This window comes from Nomascus leucogenys, chromosome 19, assembly GCF_006542625.1.
Source record: "Nomascus leucogenys isolate Asia chromosome 19, Asia_NLE_v1, whole genome shotgun sequence".
In the NCBI taxonomy this organism is placed as follows: Eukaryota; Metazoa; Chordata; class Mammalia; order Primates; family Hylobatidae; genus Nomascus; species Nomascus leucogenys.
Window position 1 is genome coordinate 976,642 of NC_044399.1, and position 22,403 is coordinate 999,044.

Sequence of the window (22,403 nt, forward strand, 5' to 3'; positions counted from 1 at the left end):
GCTAATAGCTATAATAAGAGTCAGATTCTGACAGCATATTTTTGGTCACAAAATATCACCAAACTTCTAAATAAAGACCAAAACACTTCAAATATTAAACATTGAAATAAATATGAGCTATGCATACATTTAAGGAAGATTAATAAAAACAAGTAAGATAATTATTTGCCCAATTATTTCATTCAGGGTTGAGGAGATTGGAGTCTGTGCTGGAAGCTCAGGACTCAAGCTGGGCAACAGCCCTGGACAGGATGCCATCCCACTGCAGGACAGCTCACACACTCCCACAGCCACTCAGCCTGGGACCATTTGGACACAGCAGTTAACCTTATCTGCACGTCTTTGTGGGGAGGAAACCAGAGTGCTTAGAAAAACCCATGCAGACACAGAGCAAACATGCAAACCTCACAAAGATACTGTTTCTTCTGTCACCTGTGATTTTGGGTCATATTCAAGAAATCATTAACCAAATAAAAGTCATGGAGCTTTTCCCTATATTTTCTTTTAGTAGTTTTATAGTTTCAGTCTTACATTTAAGTCCTTAATCCATTTTCAGTTGATTTTTGCATATGGTGTGAGATAAGGTTCTGGTTTCACCAGATATGGAAGAGACTGTCATTTCCTCATAATATGTTCCTAGCACTTTTGTTGAAATCAATTGGCCATAGATCTGTGAGTTTATTTCTGGCTTTTTATTCTGTTCCATTGGCCAATATATCTGTTTTATGCTTGTGCCTTGCTGTTTTGATTATTATAGCTTTGTAATATGTTTTGAAATCAGGTAGTGTGATGCCTCCATCTTTGCTTTTTATGCTCAAGATAGTTTGGATATTCAGAGTGTTTTATGGTTCTATATACATTTTAGGATTGTGTTTTCTATTTCTGTGAAAAATATCATTGGAATTTGATAGAGACGTCATAGAATTTGTATATCATTTTAAGTACTATGGTATCTAAACAGCATTAACTCTTCCAATCCATGAATGCAGGATGTCTTTCCATTTTTTGTGTGTCATCTATAATTCCCTTTACCAATGTTGTATATTTTTCATTGTACAGATCTTTCAACTCTTTCATTAAATTTACTCCTAGGTATTTTATATTTTTATACTACTGTAAATGGGATTGTTTTCTTAATTTCTTTTTTGTATAGTTCATTGTTAGTGAACAAAATACTACTGATTTCTGAGTGTTGTTTTGTATCCTGCAAATTTTCTAAATTCCTTTATTAAGTCTAACAGTTTTTTTGAGTCTTTAGAGTTTTCTATATATAAGCTTATGTCATCAGCAGAGACAATGTCACTTCTTCCTTTTCTATTTAGATGCCTTTTATTTCTTTTTCCTAATTGTTCTTGTTAGCACTTCCAGTACTATGTTGTATAGATGTGGTGAGAGTGCACATATTTATCTTGTTCTGGATTTTAAGGGAAAACCTTTCAGCTTTTCATCATTAAGTATGATATTAGATGTGGGATTGTCACACGTGGCCTTTATTGTGTTGAAGTACATTCCTTTCATACCTAATTTGTTGAGAGCTTTGATGATGAAAGGATAATGAATTTTGTCAAATTTTTTCTGCATCTATTGATACAATGTTATGTTTTTTGTCTTTCATTTTGTTGATATGGCGAATTACATTTATTGATTTGCACGTGTTGAACCATCCTTGCATCCAAGGCATGAATCCCACTTGATCATGGTGACTGATCTTTTTAACGTGCTATTGAATTCAGGTAACTAGTGTTTTGATGAAGATGTTTGCACGTATGTTCATCGAGGATATTGGCCTGTAATTTTTGTTTCTTGTAAGGTTCTCATCTGGCTTTGGTATTAGGATAATGCTGGCCTCATAAAGGTGAGTCTGGAAGTGTTCCCTGCTCTTCAATTTTTTGTGAAGAATTTAAGAAGAATTGGTATAAGTTTTTCACTATTTATTTGGTAGAATTCAGCAGTGAAGTCATCTGGTCTTCAGCTTTTCTTTGATGAAAGGTTTATTATTTTTGTTAATTATTATTACTGATTTGATCTCCTTACCTGTTATTAGTTTATTTAGATGATCTATTTCCTCTTAATTCCATCATGATAGGTTGTATGTTTCTAGGAATTTTTTTTTAACATTTTTAAAAGCAAGTTTTACACTAATTCCTTTTTTTCCTTTTTTTTCTTTTTATACTTTAAGTTCTAGGATACATGTGCACAACGTGCAGGTTTGTTACATATGTATACATGTGCCATGTTGGTGTGCTGCACCAATTAACTCGTCATTTACATTAGGTATATCTCCTAATGCTATCCCTCCCCGCTCCCCCAACCCTACCACAGGCCCTACTGTGTGATGTTCCCCTTCCTGTGTCCAGGTGTTCTCATTGTTCAATTCCCACCTATGAGTGAGAACATGCGGTGTTTGGTTTTTTGTCCTTGTGATAGTTTGCTGAGAATGATGGTTTCCAGCTTCATTCATGTCCCTACAAAGGCCATGAACTCATCCATTTTTATGGCTGCATAGTATTTCATGGTGTATATGTGCCACATTTTCTTAATCTAGTCTATCAGTGATGGACATTTGGGTTGGTTCCAAGTCTTTGCTATTGTGAATAGTGCCACAATGAACATATGTGTGCACGTGTCTTTATAGCAGCATGATTTATAATCCTTTGGGTATATACCCAGTAATGGGATGGCTGGGTCAAATGGTATTTCTAGTTCTAGATCCCCGAGGAATCGCCACACTGACTTCCACAATGGTTGAACTAGTTTACAGTCCCACCAACAGTGTAAAAGTGTTCCTATTTCTCCACATCCTCTCCAACACCTGTTGTTTCCTGACTTTTTAATGATCGCCATTCTAACTGGTGTGAGATGGTATCTCACTGTGGTTTTGATTTGCATTTCTCTGATGGCCAGTGATGATGAGCATTTTTTCATGTGTCTTTTGGCTGCATAAATGTCTTCTTTTGAGAAGTGTCTGTTCATATCCTTTGCCCACTTTTTGATGGGGTTGTTTGTTTTTTTCTTGTAAATTTGTTTGAGTTCTTTGTAGATTCTGGATATTAGCCCTTTGTCAGATGAGTAGATTGCAAAAATTTTCTCCCATTCTGTAGGTTATCTGTTCACTCTGATGGTAGTTTCTTTTGCTGTGCAGAAGCTCTTCAGTTTAAATAGATCCCATTAGTTTAATTAGATCCCATTTGTTGATTTTCTCAGGTTATCTAATCTGTTGACATATAATTGTCCAGGGCCTGTGCAGCATCTGCAGTGGGATGGGAACCCGCCAGCATGTTGGAGGCACAGACAGGCGAGTCCCTCTGGGTCCTTGTGTGAATAGTAATAATATGGTTAGGCTTTGTGTCTCCAGCCAAGTCTCATCTTGAATTGTAATCTTCATGTTCCCACGTGCCTAGGGAGAGACCTGGTGGGAGGTGATTGGATCATGGGGGTAGTTCCCCCATGTTGTTCTCATGATAGTGAGTGAATTCTCATGAGATCTGATGGTTTTATAAGGGGCTCTTTCCCTCCCGCTCCTCACTCTTCTCTCTCCTGCTGCCATGTGAAGAAGGGCCAAGCTTGCTTCCCCTTCACCCTTCACCCTTCATTGTTGCTGTGGGGAATATGAGCAGGGGGACTTCCCATTCCACCATGTGCTGAAATCACTCTTGGGTCTTTTGTTTTGTTAAGTAATTAGACCAATGATGGTTGAGGTTCCTTAGTTTTCTCAGTTCTTTTTTTTTTTTTAAAAAAAAGAGTCTGTAAAGAATAGATGCATACTTAAGTCTAATTCATTTTAAATATGTATTTATATGATACAAATCACATGTAATAAGTGCAACTGTTTTTATTTCCATTTGCCTCCAACATGTTACAAGCCCATGCACTGGCAGAAGTTATTTTCCTCCATTCCATTTTCAGATCAAGCTTATACTCAAGTGGTTCTTTGGTAAAATGGGAACTATGCATTTGGATAAATTGTGTCATTGTGAATGAGGATTAAATCATTGGCTACACAGTACCAGAAAAGATTGTTCACTAAGAATTTGAAGGGAGAATATTGAGGTGAAACTAAAAAAGACATAAAAACATAAGCATTCTTCCTAATGGACATCAGCAGATGCCACAGAATAGGGCTTTCCCTCAAGTTCTCCAACAGGAAAATAATCCCTGTCCTGCATTACAGGTGACTTAGCATAATCATGCGATCCTGACTGCTGGCTTAGTTATGCAGACATTTCTCTGACATCAGGTGAAGAAAAGCATTATTGATGGGGTGGCCATGGTGGTGGAGATGCTAGAATTTTGCCTGTCTTTACCATATCAGTTTTCTATTGCCATGTAACAAACCCGTGCAAATTTAGAGCAGGTAACACAAGACTGTTTTATTATCTCACAGTTCTCATGGGTCAGGAGTCCGGCAGCACCCGGCTGGTTATCTGCTTGGGATCTCACCAGGCTGAAATCAAGGTGTCAGCTGGGCTGTGTTCCCGTCTTCAAGGCTCACTCAGGGTTGCTGGCAGAATTCAGTCCCTTGACTTTATAGGACTCAGTTCCCCACCTTTGTCAGCCAAGGGCTGCTCTCCACCACCAGAGACCACCATGTTCATTGACATGGTCACCCTCTGCCCTCAAGCCAGCAGCAGGTAACAGGTAACCCCATGAGCCTCCAATCTATGACTTCCTTCACTCTGACCTGTAGACCCAGACATAAAGGGCCATGTGCTCAGGCTGCACCCCTGCATAAATCTCCCTAACTCAAGGTCAGCTGAGTTGAGACGTTGATTGCATTTGCAGAATCCCTTCACGGAAACACCTAGTTTCTGTTGATTGAATAACTGGAGCAGATGTTTCCACCAAGGTCTGAGAACGGGGCTGCCTTAGAACTCTGCCTGCTCTAGTGTCTCAACATCTGTTTCACCCTGGAAAGCCCATAGCATGTCCATGCTTCTTAGAAATTCATCCTTTTAAAACAAAAGTGGCTTGGATGATGGTTGGCTGTTCTTCCACATGGTACCATTGGACAAAGCTGGATTTGAGCCAGGCTCCTGCCCATAGCATATGTGTTTCATAAAATAAAGAGTGAAGAAATACTTAAGAACAAGAGAAATGTCTGTGCTTGAAAAGTATCCACAATCATTTTGCAAGTGAGGAAGCTTCACGAGAGGCTCAGAAAAGAGGAGGAGCTGTGGTGTCTCTGGGATGTGCCCCTGGGGAAGCAGGTGGTATGAAGGAATAGTACGGGGATAGGAACTAAGAGATTTCTAATCCCGCTTCACCCTCTTGGGGCCATGACCTAGATAACTCATGGGGGCTCTTGTGATGGCTTCTTTGCCGGTTTAACCAAGTAGGGTGGGAGATGATATAATACTTTACTGCTTTCTAAGATAGTTTATGAAGGTAACAAAAAATAAAACTGTACGTTTAAAGGAGCTTTGAAGCAGCAGGAGTTCAGTGATTTTTAATTGTGATGAGGTTTGGGTCTGGGTTTCCACCCAAATCTCATGTTGAAATATAATCCCCAGTGCTGGAGGTGGGTCCTGGTAGGAGGTGACTGGATCATGGGGCAGATTTCTCATGAGTGGTTTAGCACCAACCCCTCGGTACTGTTGTGATAGTGAGTTCATTCTCATGAGAACCAGCTGTTTAAAAGTGTATGGCACCTGCCCTCTTTCCTTACAACTCCTGCTATGCCCATGTCAAGTGCTGGCTCCCCCTTTGCCTTCCGCCATGATTGTAAGTGTCCTGAGGTCTCCCCAGAGTCCTGGTAGATGCCGCCCTGTTTCCTGTACAACCTGTGCCACCAGAGCCGAGGAAGCTTCTTTTCCTTATAAATTATCCAGTCTTGCCTATTTCTCTATGGCAGTGTGAGAATGGACTAATACAAATTGTTTGTGGAATAAGGAATGACTGAACAGAAGGAAGGAAATTCAGATTTGAGTGATTATCCCCAAAGATGAGCAATTAAACAGCTCCAGAATCTCTGTCCCACAGAATTACTGTGCATCACTTTGCAGCTCTTTACAGGGAGAACTGCTTTTTATTTACCTGCTCACAGGAGCCCTGTCCATGCCTCTTGTTTTAGGTAGGCCTCAAATCGATTAAAAGTAATTGACTTTCTTTTTTTCTAAAACATAGAAGGAAAGAAAGGGAAAGGAGGGGACAGGAGGGGAGAGGAGGGGAAGTGGAGAGGGAGAGGGAGAGGGAAAGGGAGGGAGTTAAGTAGTAAGGGAGGAAGAGACAAAACTCACAACTTAGGGGTCTTTTTGCCCCACATCTATCATGTTTTTTTATAATACAATGAAATTATGTTTTGTGAGTCACAATAAAATTTCATTTGCTTTGTAGGCACTCACCTTATTTCAGAAGAAAAAGGCAGATGGGCTCTGTAGTAGTCATAATGGAAACAGACCTACTGCAGATAAGCAGATTTTGAAAAGTGATACTACAAGTCAGAATTATACTGCTAAATACTCTAATTTGTTTTGCAAAGGAGAGAATCATGTTTAAATAATCATACCAAAAAGAATCCCGTGGTGAGTTTTCTGGAGTTCGTCTATCCCGAGAGCACAGCACTCGATGCTCTGAGCTCGCGCGTCCCGCACACAGGGCACTCCTTACCCAGGCTTCCAGGGAGACAGCGTCCTGGCGGCTGTGGTGCCTCAGGAAAGGGGCTTGTTCTGGAATTTGGGAATGTGTTGGGTGGTTCTAGGAAGGGCCAGGAGATCAGGGCTCGCCCTGCACTGGGTGCCGTCAGAGCGTGGGCTGTGTCAGCAGCGTCTGGCTTAATTTCTATCCAGGAGCATGAGACAGGAAGTGGCAGGATCTAGGCCAGGCTTGTGGGAGCAGCAGCCCCTCCCTTAGACCAGCAGCCGCCAGGGACCTGTGGGGCCTTTGTGGTTGGACGGCATCTCGTGTGTCCCCTGCTCCTGCTCTGCCGTGTTCCCTCATGTCCCAGGAGAGCCCTGGTCTGAGGCTGATGACATGTGGGACTCTGTTTTTCAGAGGAATCCCACAGCCCTGCCAGCTGCTAGCAGGTGACAGAGCTGCTGTTTCTTTCTCATTACGCCGTCTTTAAATTTTCTGAAAACTTTCTTTTGATGATAGAAGGTTAGGGTGTTCATGTTGATGGAAAGAGAATAATCCCATTCCACTTAGACCTCTACAAACGCCCAGTTCTCTGGCATGTATCCTACTCTGATAAGGGCAGGGGCCACGTGTTTAAGATCTGGAGGTCTCTAAGTCTTCTCAGAAGCCAATGCTGCCTTCAACACGGGGCAATTCTGGTGGGGGTGTCTTCCGTGGTGCCCAGCCCTGGGCCGCCCCCTCCACTGGCACGTAGGTGAATCAGGGTGTCCTGTGAGCACCACAGAGAGCTGCCCTGAGGCACCCGTGGACCCACTGCTAAGCGGATGAATGACTACCTAATGTAGCTCTCCTGAGTTTGCTCTGATAGAGAACAAGGGCTGCTGATTTACGGAGGCACCCTGACACCCCTCCCCATCTGACAGATGTGCGGAGCAGCTCTGAGTTGCCTTCTCTGGGTGGAACTGCATCTGCTCCTTCTTTCCTGGGAGTTCAAAATCATTCTTGAGAAATCATTCTGCATCTGTGTCATTCTCCCAACTCACTTCTCTAGGCTCCGTTACGCTTTCTCCAGGGGAGTGGTCCCCACCCGCACTGTGTGACGCTGTTTCCAAGATTCCCCGGGTGCTCCTCTGTCTCTGCCTCTCTCTCTGTCTCTGTCTCTCCTTGTCCCTCTCTGTCTCCATCTCTGTCTATCTCTGCCTCTGTTGGTCCCTCTCTGTCTCTCCTTGTCTCTGTCTCTCTGCCTCTGTCTCTCTCTGTCCCTCTGGGTCTGTTTTTGTCTCTGTCTCTGTCTGTCTCTCTGTCTCTCTCTCTGTCTCTGCCTCTGTCTCTCTCTGTCTCTGTCTCTGTTTCTCTCTCTCTCTCTCTGTCTCTGCCTATCTCTGTCTCTGTCTTTCTGTCTCTTTCTCCCTCTGCAGTCTCTCAGTCGAGTATCTTCTCTTTTCATCTCTGAGGATTATTCGTTTTTTTTCATTTTGACTGTAAGGGATTAGTGCCCTGTCTATGAAAAGACGCTGCAAAGTCTCCGCTTTTGGACATTAAGATCTTTTCTTCGTATCCAAGCAAGATAAATTTGTAACAAGTTGTCTGCTTTAAACATTAATTTGATTTTTCTTTCCTTTGTGTGTGGAGATTTAAAAGGCTCTCAGGGTTTGTGATGAAAATGAACAGGAAGGGCTTCTTAAGCTGACGGTGCTGAATCGCTGTAGAGGAAAGCAGTGTAGGATGGAGGGCGTCTCCCTGTCCTGCCTGCAGCCCGGGCGCCGAATCTTGTGTCTCCGCCAACTGTGTCCGATTCCTCGGTGCATCCTGGGATCCCTGTGCTCCTAGCCCCACGACCACAGCTGTGGCCAGAGTCATTTTACCATGAACCCCTCACCTCGATTTCCTGGCACCCTCCCCATTACAACTAAACATGAACCGAAGTCACTGAGTTTTCCTGCTGCTGAAAGGGGAGAACTATCAGTGACATCATTCGTATTGGGCCAAATCAATCCCCAAGCAGGCAGGAGCCAGGCATGTCTGGCGGAAAGAGTGAATGGAGAAGGTTTTAGAGGCAGGAGACCTTCAGGGTGTACATGACCTCAGCACACTAACCTGGCTCTGAAGACCTCGTTTTAGTCAGCGTGGGCTGCCGTAGCCCAGTTCCACAGATGGGTGACCTTAGTTCCACAGATGGGTGGCCTTACGCAGCACACAGATGGGTGGCCTTATGCAGCAGGCATGCATCCCTCAAGCTCTGAAGGCTGCAAGTCCAGGGTCAGGTGGTCAGTCCGGTGAGGGCCTGTCCTGCATTGCAGACGGCACCTTCTCTCTGTGTCTCCCTGTGGAGGAAGGGGTGAGGGTCTCCCTGCAGCCTCTTCTGTAAGGGCACAGACCCCATCAGGCTCCACCCTCAGGACCTCATCACCTCTCAAAGTCCCCACCTTCCAACACAACTGCCTTGGGGGCTAGGATTTCAACACTGAACATTTGGGGAGCCACGTTCAATCCACTGGGAATTTGACCCCAGACTTGGGGATGGGAGTTGCTAGGGACACTCCACTTTTAGGAATTAGGCCAAACTTTTCCATTACTCTCGAAGTCACACTCTTCAAAAACTGGATTTCGTTTTTTCTTCTATCTGTGCCTCTGCCTGGAGCACAGTCCTGGGGATGCTACCCGACCCTTGACCCTTGACCTGGCTTCCCAGCCTCCTCATCCCCCTCTCACCTCCTCTGCTGCATGGCCATCCCTCCTGTTACCTGCTCTGTGCTTACCTCAGAGACCAAATCACCCCATGCTCTGCCTCCCGGGCCCCTCACCTAGAGTGTTCCAAGGCCTCTCTGATGCTGCGCGCCCAGCGTGGGAGGAGGAGGTACAGACAGAACCCTCGGCGGCATCTGCAGAACGCATTCCACGTTCCCCTCACCTCATACTCAGTCTTATCTGAAAAGCAAAACTATTCTCCTGGCTGAATGGTTTCCTGGTGTCGAGATTTTTACGTTTACCTGGACTGGGCCCAGTCTCCAGGCCTCGGCTGGGTGTTCTGAGTCAGGGCTCGCCTCACTCTATGGCTCGTTTCAGATGCAACGTTTCCATCCCAGGAGAAAGAATGGAAGCCCTGATAACTCAGGTCGCAAGAGCGGTTACGTTTCTGGAGTTCACGGAACCCCTCCAGCAGGTACACTTGTGTTTAACACCTAAACAAATAGATAGGAAAAATGCAGTGTTAGGCAGGAAAACCTTGAGCCGTGTAAGCAGTGGCCATTCACGTGGCTTTAATGTATAGAAGAGGCTCTTTGTTAGTTAAGAACTGAGGTTGTGAATCAGAGACTGAGTTCTTTATAAAGGTCACTTGTGTATGTGTGTCCCTGCCTTTACCACTTCTGGCCTTATGAGTCACCTTGGGAAAATTGGTTAATCTACATCCTCCTTGATTTCTTCATCTTTAACATTATAACAACAGGACTTTCTTCATAGGATGATTGTGAGGGCTAAAACCACTGCAGCATATAAAGCAATTTACACAGTGTTTATTACAAGTTGTGAATAAATGCCAGCTGGTTCTTTTTATCTTCGTTATAAATGCAATTGTTAGTAATCTATGTTGTTATCCTTCCTCATTTCTCCCAAAAGTATTAAATATTTAACTTTAAAGACGTATGTAGGAGTATGAAAAGAATCAGGATGCTTTTGTGAAAGGAGCCTAAGAATTCTTTGCATATCGTTGACCGGTCGTAAAGTAAGCAGCAGAAAAGCAGTGCCAAGAGGAGACGGGCGTGGAATTGTACATCCTTGTGTCCGGTCCTCTCTTGAGAGTCGGTCGGCTTTTACTGCTTTTGTCCTTCCGTAAAGTCCGTACCTTACGGTTAGCAGGAAACATTGACGGGCAGCTCTTTGAGCCAGCGCTTCTGTCATTCCTGTGCACTCTCAGTCCTGTGACCTCCCAGTGTGGGATGAAGCTCCACTCACGTCTGCGTTTTGGGGTGGAATTTAAGCACCGTCTGGACTAAGAAATCATTGCGGAGACGTTCATTCCCAGGGATCTGAATGAGGCAGAAAAGTGCAGATGCCCAGAGACGATTCGTCCTGCTCTTGAGTGACACCAGGTCTTTCTCATCTTTGGCTCAGGAAGTGCAGCCCACGGTGGTGCAGGTTAGCACACCTGGGCAGGGCACAATCTGTGGGCACACGGAGGCCCATTAACACCAGCCATGTATTCAGTGATCAGATTTTATGCGGGAAACATTTCTTGACCACCATTTAATACCACTTGCTACACTGGAAAAAAGAAAAAAAAAACAACCTTGCTATGGAATATGTGATTAAATGATAACTTTCAAAAATGTATTAAAACTTTCAAAAATGCATTAAAGTTGGAACGTAAGGCATTCTATTGACCAATACCAAATTCTACTGGTTTATAACCATTGATTTGGATTCCATGGGCTTTGAGATAGCCTATTAGGTTATTGTCAATTTAGAGGAAACCTACATGGTTATGTCATTAGAAAGTTGCATTTGGATTTTAAAATGAAGGTTGATCCCTGGAAGAGGACCTGGAGGACTGTTGAACACAATGTATGTTTCTCAAAAATGGGATGATTGCTCAGAATGTTCTCCATGTACATGGTGCCCTTTCTGCCAGTCACCCAGCTTCATAGAGGTTAAATCAGAAGCATAGGCAGCAGTGGGTGGGGCCGCGCCACGCTCTGTCCCCAGCACCAACTGGGAATACAGGCGGTGTTTCCGTTGGAATCACCCCATCAGTATGTAAAGACACAGGGGCCCAAAGCTCTGCTAAACGGAGGTGCAAGGCCTCGAGGCCATGACAGTGACGTCCTGGACACAGAAGCCTGTGATACACCAAGGCTCACACCGAGAGAAACGTGGGACCCAGCGTATGGAGGACGCTCTTCGACTGAACTGAGGGAAAAGGTGGAGACCGAGCCGGGCTCCTTATGTTCATTTTCCTCAGCTATAGGCAAAACCGCAAGTTCTCTTATGCAAAATAGTTACAGAAAACTAAATGTTGAGAGGTTAGGACTTCGCCTCAGTAAATTTAGCCTGTAAGAATCTTTTAGACTGTTTTATTTTTATAGACAATAAATCTATCTGTTTCAAATTGATTGTATTTTGAATTTTTAACAGTAACTTCACTCATTATGTAAAGTGAACTTTTAAAATGTGTTTGTTTTTTCAAACATGAGGAATTCAAGCCCATAATCAAACCCATTAGATACACTTTACAGCACCTGTAACAGGCAGCTGCCTTGCTTCCCTGGACAGAAAGCGGGTGTCCTGCGTGCTGTCTGCCTGAAGGGAGAGGCGCGATGTGTAAGTGTCCTTGTACATTCAGCATCACCCCAACTGTGTATTTTAAATCAGTGTTTACATTTTTATAAAGAGTTATTTTATCATCACTGAAAGAGGTTCTGTGGTGTTTTTTCCTAAGTTAATTCTGCATTTGCCCTTAACAACAAAACCAAACAAAACATACAAAAATTCCTTCTAGTGATGATGAAATAGCTCTTGAACAAAAGCAAACAAAAAATGCATTTATTTCCAAGCAGGACCTGAGCACCTACTGTGTGCACTTTCCAAGGTAGGAAGGATTCCTATAGGACTAACAGCCTGTCCAGCTGATGGCTGCTGTGCCGAGGCCACAGATGGGTGGAGGACAGTCGGGCCCTCGTTGGTGTCCAGCGTCTGCTGCTGCAGGCGGATGTTCTCTCCTGAAGCAGAGGAGCCGCCTGTGCGACTCTAATCAACAGCATTGTTGGTGTGGAAAGGAGAGTCGCAGCAGACTGCCTTTGAGCTCCTCCGCTCAGGCGCGAATCCATTTCCCCACCTTATCCACCCTGGAGTCCTGCAGCTTCCACACAAGCTCCTCAGGCCTGTTGGAGTGTGGGCCTGTGCAGCCACAGCTGGGGAAGCTGAGCCTGGGTCTCCACTGAAGTTAGGGCTTGAAGGTAGCACTGGCCTGTTGCAGTCAGCCTTGGTGTCTGCCATCGGGTGGAATTAATCATTTCCTCTGAGACATGATTACGTTTTACAGTAAACTTGTATAAAATATAAACATGTTCTCTGGTGATTCTTCTGCTCGTACTGGTGCCGCTATTAAAGTTCTGCTGGGTCTAAGCGAGGGCACTTTGCTGCATTCTGTGGCTCCAAATACTGCTCTGCTGGGCAGGTCGGCCTCCATTCTAAAAATGAGGAAGAGAGCCTGAGAGGCCGGCAGCCTCCCGCCTCGTGCAGGGGATGAGACGCAGCGCCTGGAGCGTCCAGGCCTTTCTGTGTCTCAAGGCTGGAGTCTGAGTGCTGTTCTGTGTGGGCTGAGTGCTGTACCGTGTCTCAGATCTCAGCTAGTGCTTCTGTCATTCCTGTGCACACTCAGCCCTGTGACCTCCCAGCGTGGGACGAAGCTCCACTCACGTCTGCACTTCAGAGCTGGTGGGGGGTCCTCGTGGTCATGGACTGTGAATTACCCATGTTCACATGTGTGCCTAAAATGTGGCCTTGACATTCACAAAATATGGTTCTTTTAGGATCACAGAACATGGACTGCGAGGCCTGCTTTGGCCCTGATCCATCCGGTCCCCAGCTGTGGGTCCCTGCTATGGGGGGAGCGCCTCTCTCTCACCCAGGCCCCCCTCAGTGCAGCTGTCCAGCCCCTGGGAGACCCTCAACTTCCATTCCTATGGTCCATGCCTGCACATCCAGGCTCTTGCCCACCTTGGGGGGCCTGCTCTGGGCTTCCTTTTATCAACAGATCTCAACATTTTTTCACGTTACCGAGAAATTACTGCTGTGTCCCGGGCCCTGAGCCACCTGGTTTTAGGAAGCTGTGGACTAAAGGGACAGGAGCTGACTTTGGTGTCGGGTAAAAGCACGGCCGCGGCTTCTGCTGCTCCATTCATTGTCAGGTGTGCAGCCTCCACCCATGTTCCATTTGATAGTCCAGATAACTTTCACTCTGGATTCATGCAGGCTACAGCATTCTGTTTTAATGATGAGGTTTTATTCTTTGAAATGGAAAAAGGAAACGAAGATCAGTGAGTAAACGTAGGCATGCTGTTGTGTTATGACCTGCCTGGTGTAGCAGACAGTTTTATAAACAGACGGCACGGGCAGCCAGGATCAGAGGGACGGGCACTGGAAACTTGGATGTCTGGGGGCCGGGACTCAGGAGCAGTTTACAGAGAAGAAAAGGCTGACGCAGAAGCTGAGAAGATTTGGGGACAGTTCTGTGAGTGATGCCTTCACCTGGCTGAAAAGCGAAGTCCCCATTGTGCTCACAGGTCGCCCTCTGTCCTGCCTGCTGCTGGGGGTGCCCACCTGGGTGGTTGAGGCCAATTGGTTGGTCTCATTTGATCTCAGATAAACAAGAAGCAGCACTGAGCCCCTGGATGCTGGTTGTGCATCCCTGGAGTAAACGCAGATAATGATTCCACATTGTGGGCAGCGCAGGGCCCAGATCCATGGATCCCACCTTACGGATAGCACAGTGCCCTGATCGACAGCGTGGGGAGCCAGAGGTTCCCAAGCTTAGACCCAAGCCCCACACTCCACAGCTGTTCGGCCCGGCCAGTGGCACAAGGCCCTGCTACCTACCGTCCTGCACCCTGTGTAGTTGAAATGACAGTGCCTCTTCCGTAGAATCACTGCGAGGGTGAAATAGATCCGAAACATAAACTACTTAGGATAGTGACAGTGCCTCTTCCGTAGAATCACTGCGAGGGTGAAATAGATCCGAAACATAAACTACTTAGGATAATAACAGTGCCTCTTCCATAGGGTCACTGCGGGGTAGGGAGGGGTGAAATAGATCCGAAACATAAACTACTTAGGATAGTGACAGTGCCTCTTCCATAGGATCACTGCGGGGTAGGGAGGGGTGAAATAGATCTGAAACGTGACTTACTTAGGATAATGACAGTGCCTCTTCCTTAGGGTCACTGCGGGGGTGAAATAGATCCGAAACATAAACTACTTAGGATAATAACAGTGCCTCTTCCATAGGGTCACTGCGAGGGTGAAATAGATCCGAAACATAAACTACTTAGGATAGTGACAGTGCCTCTTCCATAGGATCACTGCGGGGTAGGGAGGGGTGAAATAGATCTGAAACGTGACTTACTTAGGATAATGACAGTGCCTCTTCCATAGGGTCACTGCGGGGGTGAAATAGATCCGAAACATGACTTACTTAGGATAATGACAGTGCCTCTTCCATAGGGTCACTGCGAGGGTGAAATAGATCCGAAACATGACTTACTTAGGATAATGACAGTGCCTCTTCCATAGGGTCACTGCGGGGGTGAAATAGATCCGAAACGTGACTTACTTAGGATAATAACAGTGCCTCTTCCATAGGGTCACTGCGAGGGTGAAATAGATCCGAAACGTAAGTTACTTAGGATAATGACAGTGCCTCTTCCATAGGGTCACTGCGGGGGTGAAATAGATCCGAAACGTGACTTACTTAGGATAGTGACAGTGCCTCTTCCATAGGGTCACTGCGGGGGTGAAATAGATCCGAAACGTGACTTACTTAGGATAATAACAGTGCCTCTTCCATAGGGTCACTGCGGGGGTGAAATAGATCCGAAACGTAAGTTACTTAGGATAATGACAGTGCCTCTTCCATAGGGTCACTGCGGGGGTGAAATAGATCCAAAACGTAAGTTACTTAGGATAATGACAGTGCCTCTTCCATAGGGTCACTGCGGGGGTGAAATAGATCCGAAACGTGACTTACTTAGGATAGTGACAGTGCCTCTTCCATAGGGTCACTGTGGGGGTGAAATAGATCCGAAATGTGACTTACTTAGGATAATAACAGTGCCTCTTCCATAGGGTCACTGCGAGGGTGAAATAGATCTGACACGTGACTTACTTAGGATAATGACAGTGCCTCTTCCATAGGGTCACTGCGAGGGTGAAATAGATCCGAAACGTGACTTACTTAGGATAGTGACAGTGCCTCTTCCATAGGGTCACTGCGGGGGTGAAATAGATCCGAAACGTGACTTACTTAGGATAATAACAGTGCCTCTTCCATAGGGTCACTGCGAGGGTGAAATAGATCCGAAACGTGACTTACTTAGGATAGTGACAGTGCCTCTTCCATAGGGTCACTGCGGGGTAGGGAGGGGTGAAATAGATCTGAAACGTGACTTACTTAGGATAATGACAGTGCCTCTTCCATAGGGTCACTGCGGGGTGAAATAGGTCCGAAACGTGAATTACTTAGGATAGAGCTTGGCACAAAGCCAGCTCATAATGAGTGATGGCCTTTATTTAGTTCTCTGTTGTTACAGCTACTGCTGCCACTATCATGTATGACCAGTTCTTATAATCAGGTGACATGCCCGGCAGTGTGGGTGTGAAAGGAAGCACAAGCCATTCAATGCAGCACCATGCCCTCGCTCCAGATGGTGCCCGGTGGAGAGGAAAATGATCATGAGGACGTGCTAAATTTGCATACGCCAGCCATGAGCTCCTCCCTTCACCTCCCTCCTCTGTTTGTTTCTCATAGTCCAGTGGTGTGAGCCCATTGTCAGATGAGGGAACCCCACAACGTGGCTGAGATCAGGTGGAGTCAGTCCTACCAGCAGGCAGCAGGCAGAGGGGAGTGTAGACACCACCTTCCTGTGACAAAGTGCTGGAATCCTGCTGGGTCTTCTCAAACATTTACTCACAAAGCAAACACTCACACGTGCCTACTGAGTGCCAGGGCTGTTAGTGCTGGCCGTGGTGGAATGAACAAAGTGCAGGATGCCCTCTGTGCTGAGGCCTGCAGCAAACACACAGGCTCATGATGGCCTCACGGCAAGACGCATGGACATGTGCAGCATCCCTGCAGGCTGCTTCCTGTCCTTCCCGTCCATAGGGAAGCCTTGAGGGAATCCTGGACATCGCGCTCCAGTGCCCCACGCACTGGCCTCGGCATGGCCTGCGCGGATGGGGCCTCCTGCCTCTCCTGCTTCTGCAGCACTGCCCGGGGAAGTGAGGGGCTCAGAAGACCCAAACCCTGTTCTCACAAAGCAATGGGAAGTGACAGAGAAGGGTGAGGAGGTGCCCTGTGAGACACCACGGGGGAGAAATTCTCTTTCTTGGACCTGTTGAACTTTTCTTTGTCTCAAGTGAACACTTTATTTGTGGCCTGAGTTTCTGGTAACAATGACTTTTTTCCCCCCTGAGACGGATACTTAGTTGCCCAGGCAGGAGTGCAGTAATATGATCTCGGCTCACTGCAACCTCCGCCTCCCAGGTTCAAGGGATTCTCCTGCCTCAGCTTCCCAAGTAGCTGGGACTACAGGTGCCCGCCACCATGCCTGGCTAAGTTTTGTATCTTTAGTAGAGACAAGGTTTCACCATGTTGGTCAGGCTGGTCTTGAACTCCTGACCTCAGGTGATCTGCTGGCCTCGGTCTCTCAAAGTGCTGGGATTACAGGCATGAGCCACCGCGCCCAGCCCACAATGACTTTTTAATGAACAAGTTACTACATAGTTCCTGAACTTAAATTAGCCCTCTTTATTAATATTTAATATGGACTATTTAGAAATACCACTGCATGACAGGGAAGTAGAAAAAACATATTTTTCTAAGTTGTACTAAAAAATAATATACTACAGAGACAGTTTTGAAATAAAATATGTGAACGAAATTTCAAGATTTTTCAAATTCTGAAACATACACATTCTGTTTTTGTCTCATGAGTACTCATAATTTTCAGTCATGAGCTGAAATACACACACATGCACACACACACACATGCACACTCTCCTTATTTTCCAAAGCATAAAGGCTTAAAGAAAACAGGCATGTGTGCAATGCACACCTTTCCTCCCTGTTACCGCAGGCCCAGAGGGAGGTGGTGGCCAGAGCTGACGGGGAGTGACAGGCTGTGGTTGTAATGAGGGCCACCAGCCATCATTTATGGATGAAAGCTTCCTTGGTTAAATTTTGTAAGGTCCAATGTATTTGTTCTTTAAAAACTGGACAGCTTATTAAAAAGGCAATTTACACATTTTGACTTCCCTTTCTCCGACATTGAAGCTTTGACGAGCAATTAAGAATTCTCAGTTTTTAGGGTCAAATTTTATAGTTACTGGAATCCCACAGCACAAGTGAAGCAGAAGGTTGGAAGAGTGGTCATTGGTAGTGGATGTAGCAGGGGTCTCGGTTTGGGGCTTTAATAATAACTGATAATGCTCTGTGATTGGTTTCCACTGAAGCAGATGATTTGAAAAAGGGTCAAATCTGTTGAGGTGTGTTTTGTGACAGGAAGATTCCCAGCGCTGTGGGTGGGATTCGGAGGCCTTTCTGGATGTGCACAGGAAGACGGCAGCGAAGGCAGGCAGTGTGACCAGACGCATGAGAGCCGGGCTGTGGGGCTTTTCCCGGCAGGAGCCGCAGAGTACAGCGTTGAGGCTGGCACTGAGCCCACATAAAGAGTGCAGGAAGAACGGCCTAAACAGACTGGCTGTCCTCCACGGGAGGTGGAGGCCAGAGCACGGAACTTCAATTCCTTAATGTCCTAATACATTAAGTCGTGTGCTTTGAACTTTATTGGAATAAATGTATTTCTCTTAGCCAAAAACCGTGAATTGATTCACTTTCTAGAGTATAAGTCTATTTTCAGTTTTCTCTTTTGAATTGAAAAATTCTCTAAGAGCTGAGGAAACCCTGGGAGGAGGGTGGACTTTTCAAAAGTGCCGACACGGTCAGTGCCTGACTTCCCCATGGATGGCGAGTGTCTGGGAGCTGGTTTGGTTTCTTCTCGGAGGACCACGGGGTGCCAAGAGCTCTGCCTTCAGTTGGTGTGGCTTTGCTTACAGTGGCTTCCTACAATCTCATGTGTGGCCATCAAAGAGCATGTTAGCTCCCGAGCAGCAGATGCTCTGTGAATTTTAGCTCCAACAATGACCTTGGCCACGTGAACACCATCCTAAAAGGCCTGAGCGGCCACCGTGAGGCAGGTAGAAGCCGGGTTCCAACCATGAGCCACGGAGGAAACTCGGAGGAAACCGTGAAACTCGGAGGAAACAACGGCCCAGAAATGCCCTGGAAGAAGCGGCTCCTGATCTTGCATCCAGACGTGCCTGAAAGCAGATTGCGTAACTTACACTAGTTACCCGGCTTCTATAATGATGAACCAAACAGTGAACCAACAGTCAGCCATGCTGTGAACTTTCTTTCCCTGTTTCATTAACATGTTAGTATCTGCCATCAGCATTCATGTCAACAACTTTCAATGTTTCTGTTCATTTGATACTTAATTTTTATTGCTTTCTTTGACAAATTACAGACTAATAATGTTTATATGGTACTTATGGGCTTACAAATAACTTTGTTTCGGTTATCCCATTTGTTCCTCTCAGTATTCCTATTTTGTGGTACGGTTGGCATTTGAAGCCCATCGTATGGACAAGGAAAGCCCAGCTCAGAGGTGGGATGTCCAGCCTGCCTCATGTAGCTATGGCATAAACGTGCCTGGACTGCACACGCCTCCCTTTTCATTGCAGGACACAGCCGTCTGCCCCTCATGTGAGGCCGAGAGCCTCTGGGGCTCCACATGCGTTCACTGCCTCGGGGCAAAGCTGATGATCTTTCTCAAGACCACAGCATCGATAAAGGGTCCTTCATGGAGCCTGGGTCCACCGTCTCTACCTCACATCTTATTCCTGCTACATCAATGATGGTGTAAACCTCCGAAGGCAGAGTTAGGACTCTGGACTCAGATTCCTTCTCACCACTGACTTTACAAGGATGACCACAGTACTGACCCTGCTGAGAGCGCCCAGTGTTCGGTCATCATGCATTTGGTGCATACGTCACCAACCCTGAGAATCAGGAAATGCCAACTCCCTGAGAAGACACTGTTATTAGCACATGTGAGCTGGAGCCAAGCAGTGACCACGCGTGTCCTTCACACACCCTCACATGCACAACCAGGCACCCCCGATTCATGAGACGGGGGCGCCCCTACCCCACGCTGCCCTGAGGTCCTTGCAGGTCTCACCAAGCACCCCCAATTCATGAGAGGGGAGTGCCCCTACCCCTGCCCCACGCTGCCCTGAGGTCCCCCCCCCGCCCCCATGAGACCCCTGCCCCACGCTGCCCTGAGGTCCCTGCAGGACCCACCAGGTACCCCCGATTCATGAGAGGGGGGCACCCCTGCCCCACACTGCCCCAGGATCCCTGCAGGCCCCCTAGTCTAGCTGGCTCCAGGCAAAGCTGCCCCTGGCCCACACTGGCACCACCTCCTGTTCCTCCCCAGGCCTTTGGAGAAGAACAGGCTCTTCTAAAAGAATAAAAGTGTAGAGCTCTGAGATAGGGAAAATTGGAGGATGGGACACGGGGAACTTTTGAGGATTCTTCTGAAGTCTGTTTTTGGTCTGAGAGTTGGTTGGCCAAGAGTATGTAATACATGACTGTTTATCGAGGTGTTCACTGGTGAGTTGTGTGCCTGTGTGTGTGTGTGTGTGTGCTGTAGCTCAATGTAAAATATGCCTAGAAGTAACAGTCTCTGACCTGTCCGTGTGGGGAGCCAGGGAACTTGGCTGTTATCCGCAATAATCTACTTGACCCAGCTGTTTATTTACCACTAGATTAAGGTCAGCCTTGCTTTGTATATGTCTCACCAGTTAACATGAACAAATAAGAAATGATGGCGATGAGGCCATTTTTAGTTAGCACTTACTTTAATAAGAATTAATGGATACTCGGACAAAAGTATAGATATGTTTCTCAATATTTAATAAGCACCTAATTCATGTGGAATATTATACAATGTGCCTAAAATAGTCTCCCAGCATTTTAAAGTGTAAAGATTAATTTATTATAGCAGACATCCAGGATCAAAGGCCCCACGGGAAGCGATGGATCCTGAGGGACAGGTGCTCCCCAGGAAGACCAGGAAAGGTGATCAGAAAGGGATGTGTGAAGGTGAAGGCGGAGCTGCCTGCCCTCCCCATGCAGGGGACCTGCTTTCTCCGGCTTCTTCCCCTCTCCAGCTCCACACAGTCACCTCCACCTTCACCTCTGTCCTCCTGCAAAGTCAAGAGTATCTTGTTCATCGCCATCAGGCAGAATATCAGCTACAAGTAGATAAACCTCACATTCTGATTCAAGAAACACTGATTAGGATGAGAATGACCCCTAGACAGGGATGCCTGCTTTTTGAAAGAATGACTTCTAAAGTAGCAAACTCTGGTCTGATAGATTTGGCTCAAAAATATGCAGAACTGTGTTATACCATCTCTGTTCCCTACCCCTTCTCCTACACACCCTTCCTTGCCTAAGAAAGCAGCGATGACACTCACATTTGAAAGATTATTAAAACATAGCTTAGTGATGACTTATTTTTTTTTTATTATTGTACTTTAAGTTTTAGGGTACATGTGCACAATGTGCAGGTTTGTTACATATGTATCCATGTGCCATGTTGGTGTGCTGCACCCATTAACTCGTCATTTAGCATTAGGTGATGACTTATTTTTTAAAAAAATATGTTTGTTTTGTTCTGTATTCTATCTTCAGTTAGCTGCTTGAGACCATGGAGGTATTATGAGTCATATAAATTAATATGCATTGTTTTCTTTTTTTCTTTTTTTTTTTTTCAGATAGGGTCTCACTCTGTTGCCCAGGCTGGAGTGCAGTGGCGTGATCTCAGCTCACTGCAACCTCTGCCTCCTGGGTTCAGGAGATTCTCCTGCCGCAGCCTCCCGAGTAGCTGGAGCTACAGGTGTGTGCCACCATGCCCGGCTAATTTTTGTATTTTTGGTAGAGATAAGACTTCACCATGTTGGCCAGGCTGATCTCGAACTCCTGACCTCAAGTGATCCTCCTACGTCCGTCTTCCAAAGTCCTGTGATTATAGCCGTGAGCCACTGCGCCCGGCCAATATGCACTATTTTCTTAAGAAAAAGTCTATAAAGGTGTACATGACATTTCTCTTTTGCAAATAGGTATATGTAAGGTATGTTTTTAAAAGATGTTGCATGACAGGGAAGAACTACTGAATTTGAGAGGGTTGGTTGTTAATACTTTGCCATGATTGAGTTCTCAGCAAGTGGAGTGTCATGGAGCAATGGAAGGGGACCATGTTCTCCCAAAGCTCCCCTGTCAATCAGAAGCACACAGGTGGTCCTAGAGAAGGGTGGATGCTGAGTGCGGAGGGTGCCTGGGCTGCTCCAGCCTCACCCCATCAGGAGCTTTAAGTGCTCCATCCAAAGGGTCTTCGAAAGAATAACCAGTAAGAATCCTGCAGACGATAACTCCAAAATTTCAGGAGCACTGTTCTTTCCCTGACAAATGGCTTTTCATGTTTCATCGAATTAGAAGTAGCTCCTGTTACCAAGGGAGTTTGGGGTTTGGCCTTGGTCTCAGCAAGCCTGCTGACTGTACTGAGACGCCTGAGGAAGTGGTGCAGTTGCCGTGTGTCCTGGGTCCAGGGTAGAGCCCTGCTGAGCATCAGCCTTGAAACTCACGGAGGCAGGCCCGCTCCCCTCGCTGCGGAGCCTCCTGGACAGCTCTCTCCCTCCCCAGGTGGAACGCATTCGAGGTGCTCGCCCTGGACGGAGTCAGCTCTGGGATCCTCCGGTTTTACACAGCCCAGGATGGCACCGACTGGCTGCGGGCAGTCTCAGCCAACATCAGGGAGCTGACACTTCAGAACGTGAGTACACGGTGTTTCTGAGTCTCTGCTGATGCTCGTTCTGCATGAAAAATAATGGGAGACATCGTATTTCTGATGATTTATGATTAACCCTAAACAGAAAATCATGTACTTGTTTCAATGTGTCAAACCTATGACTGAAAACATTAAAAATCAAGC

At 46.2% G+C, this 22,403-nt stretch overlaps 1 protein-coding gene across 1 annotated transcript in view; it reads left to right on the plus strand.

Moving 5' to 3' along the window:
• Positions 1-22,403, plus strand: part of SNTG2 (syntrophin gamma 2) — a 384,592-nt gene that overhangs the window by 236,061 nt on the left and 126,128 nt on the right. Inside the window, exon 10 of the mRNA XM_030800009.1 lies at positions 22,115-22,244. Within this exon, the coding sequence (XP_030655869.1) occupies positions 22,115-22,244 (130 nt within the window). The remainder of the gene's footprint in view (positions 1-22,114; positions 22,245-22,403) is intronic.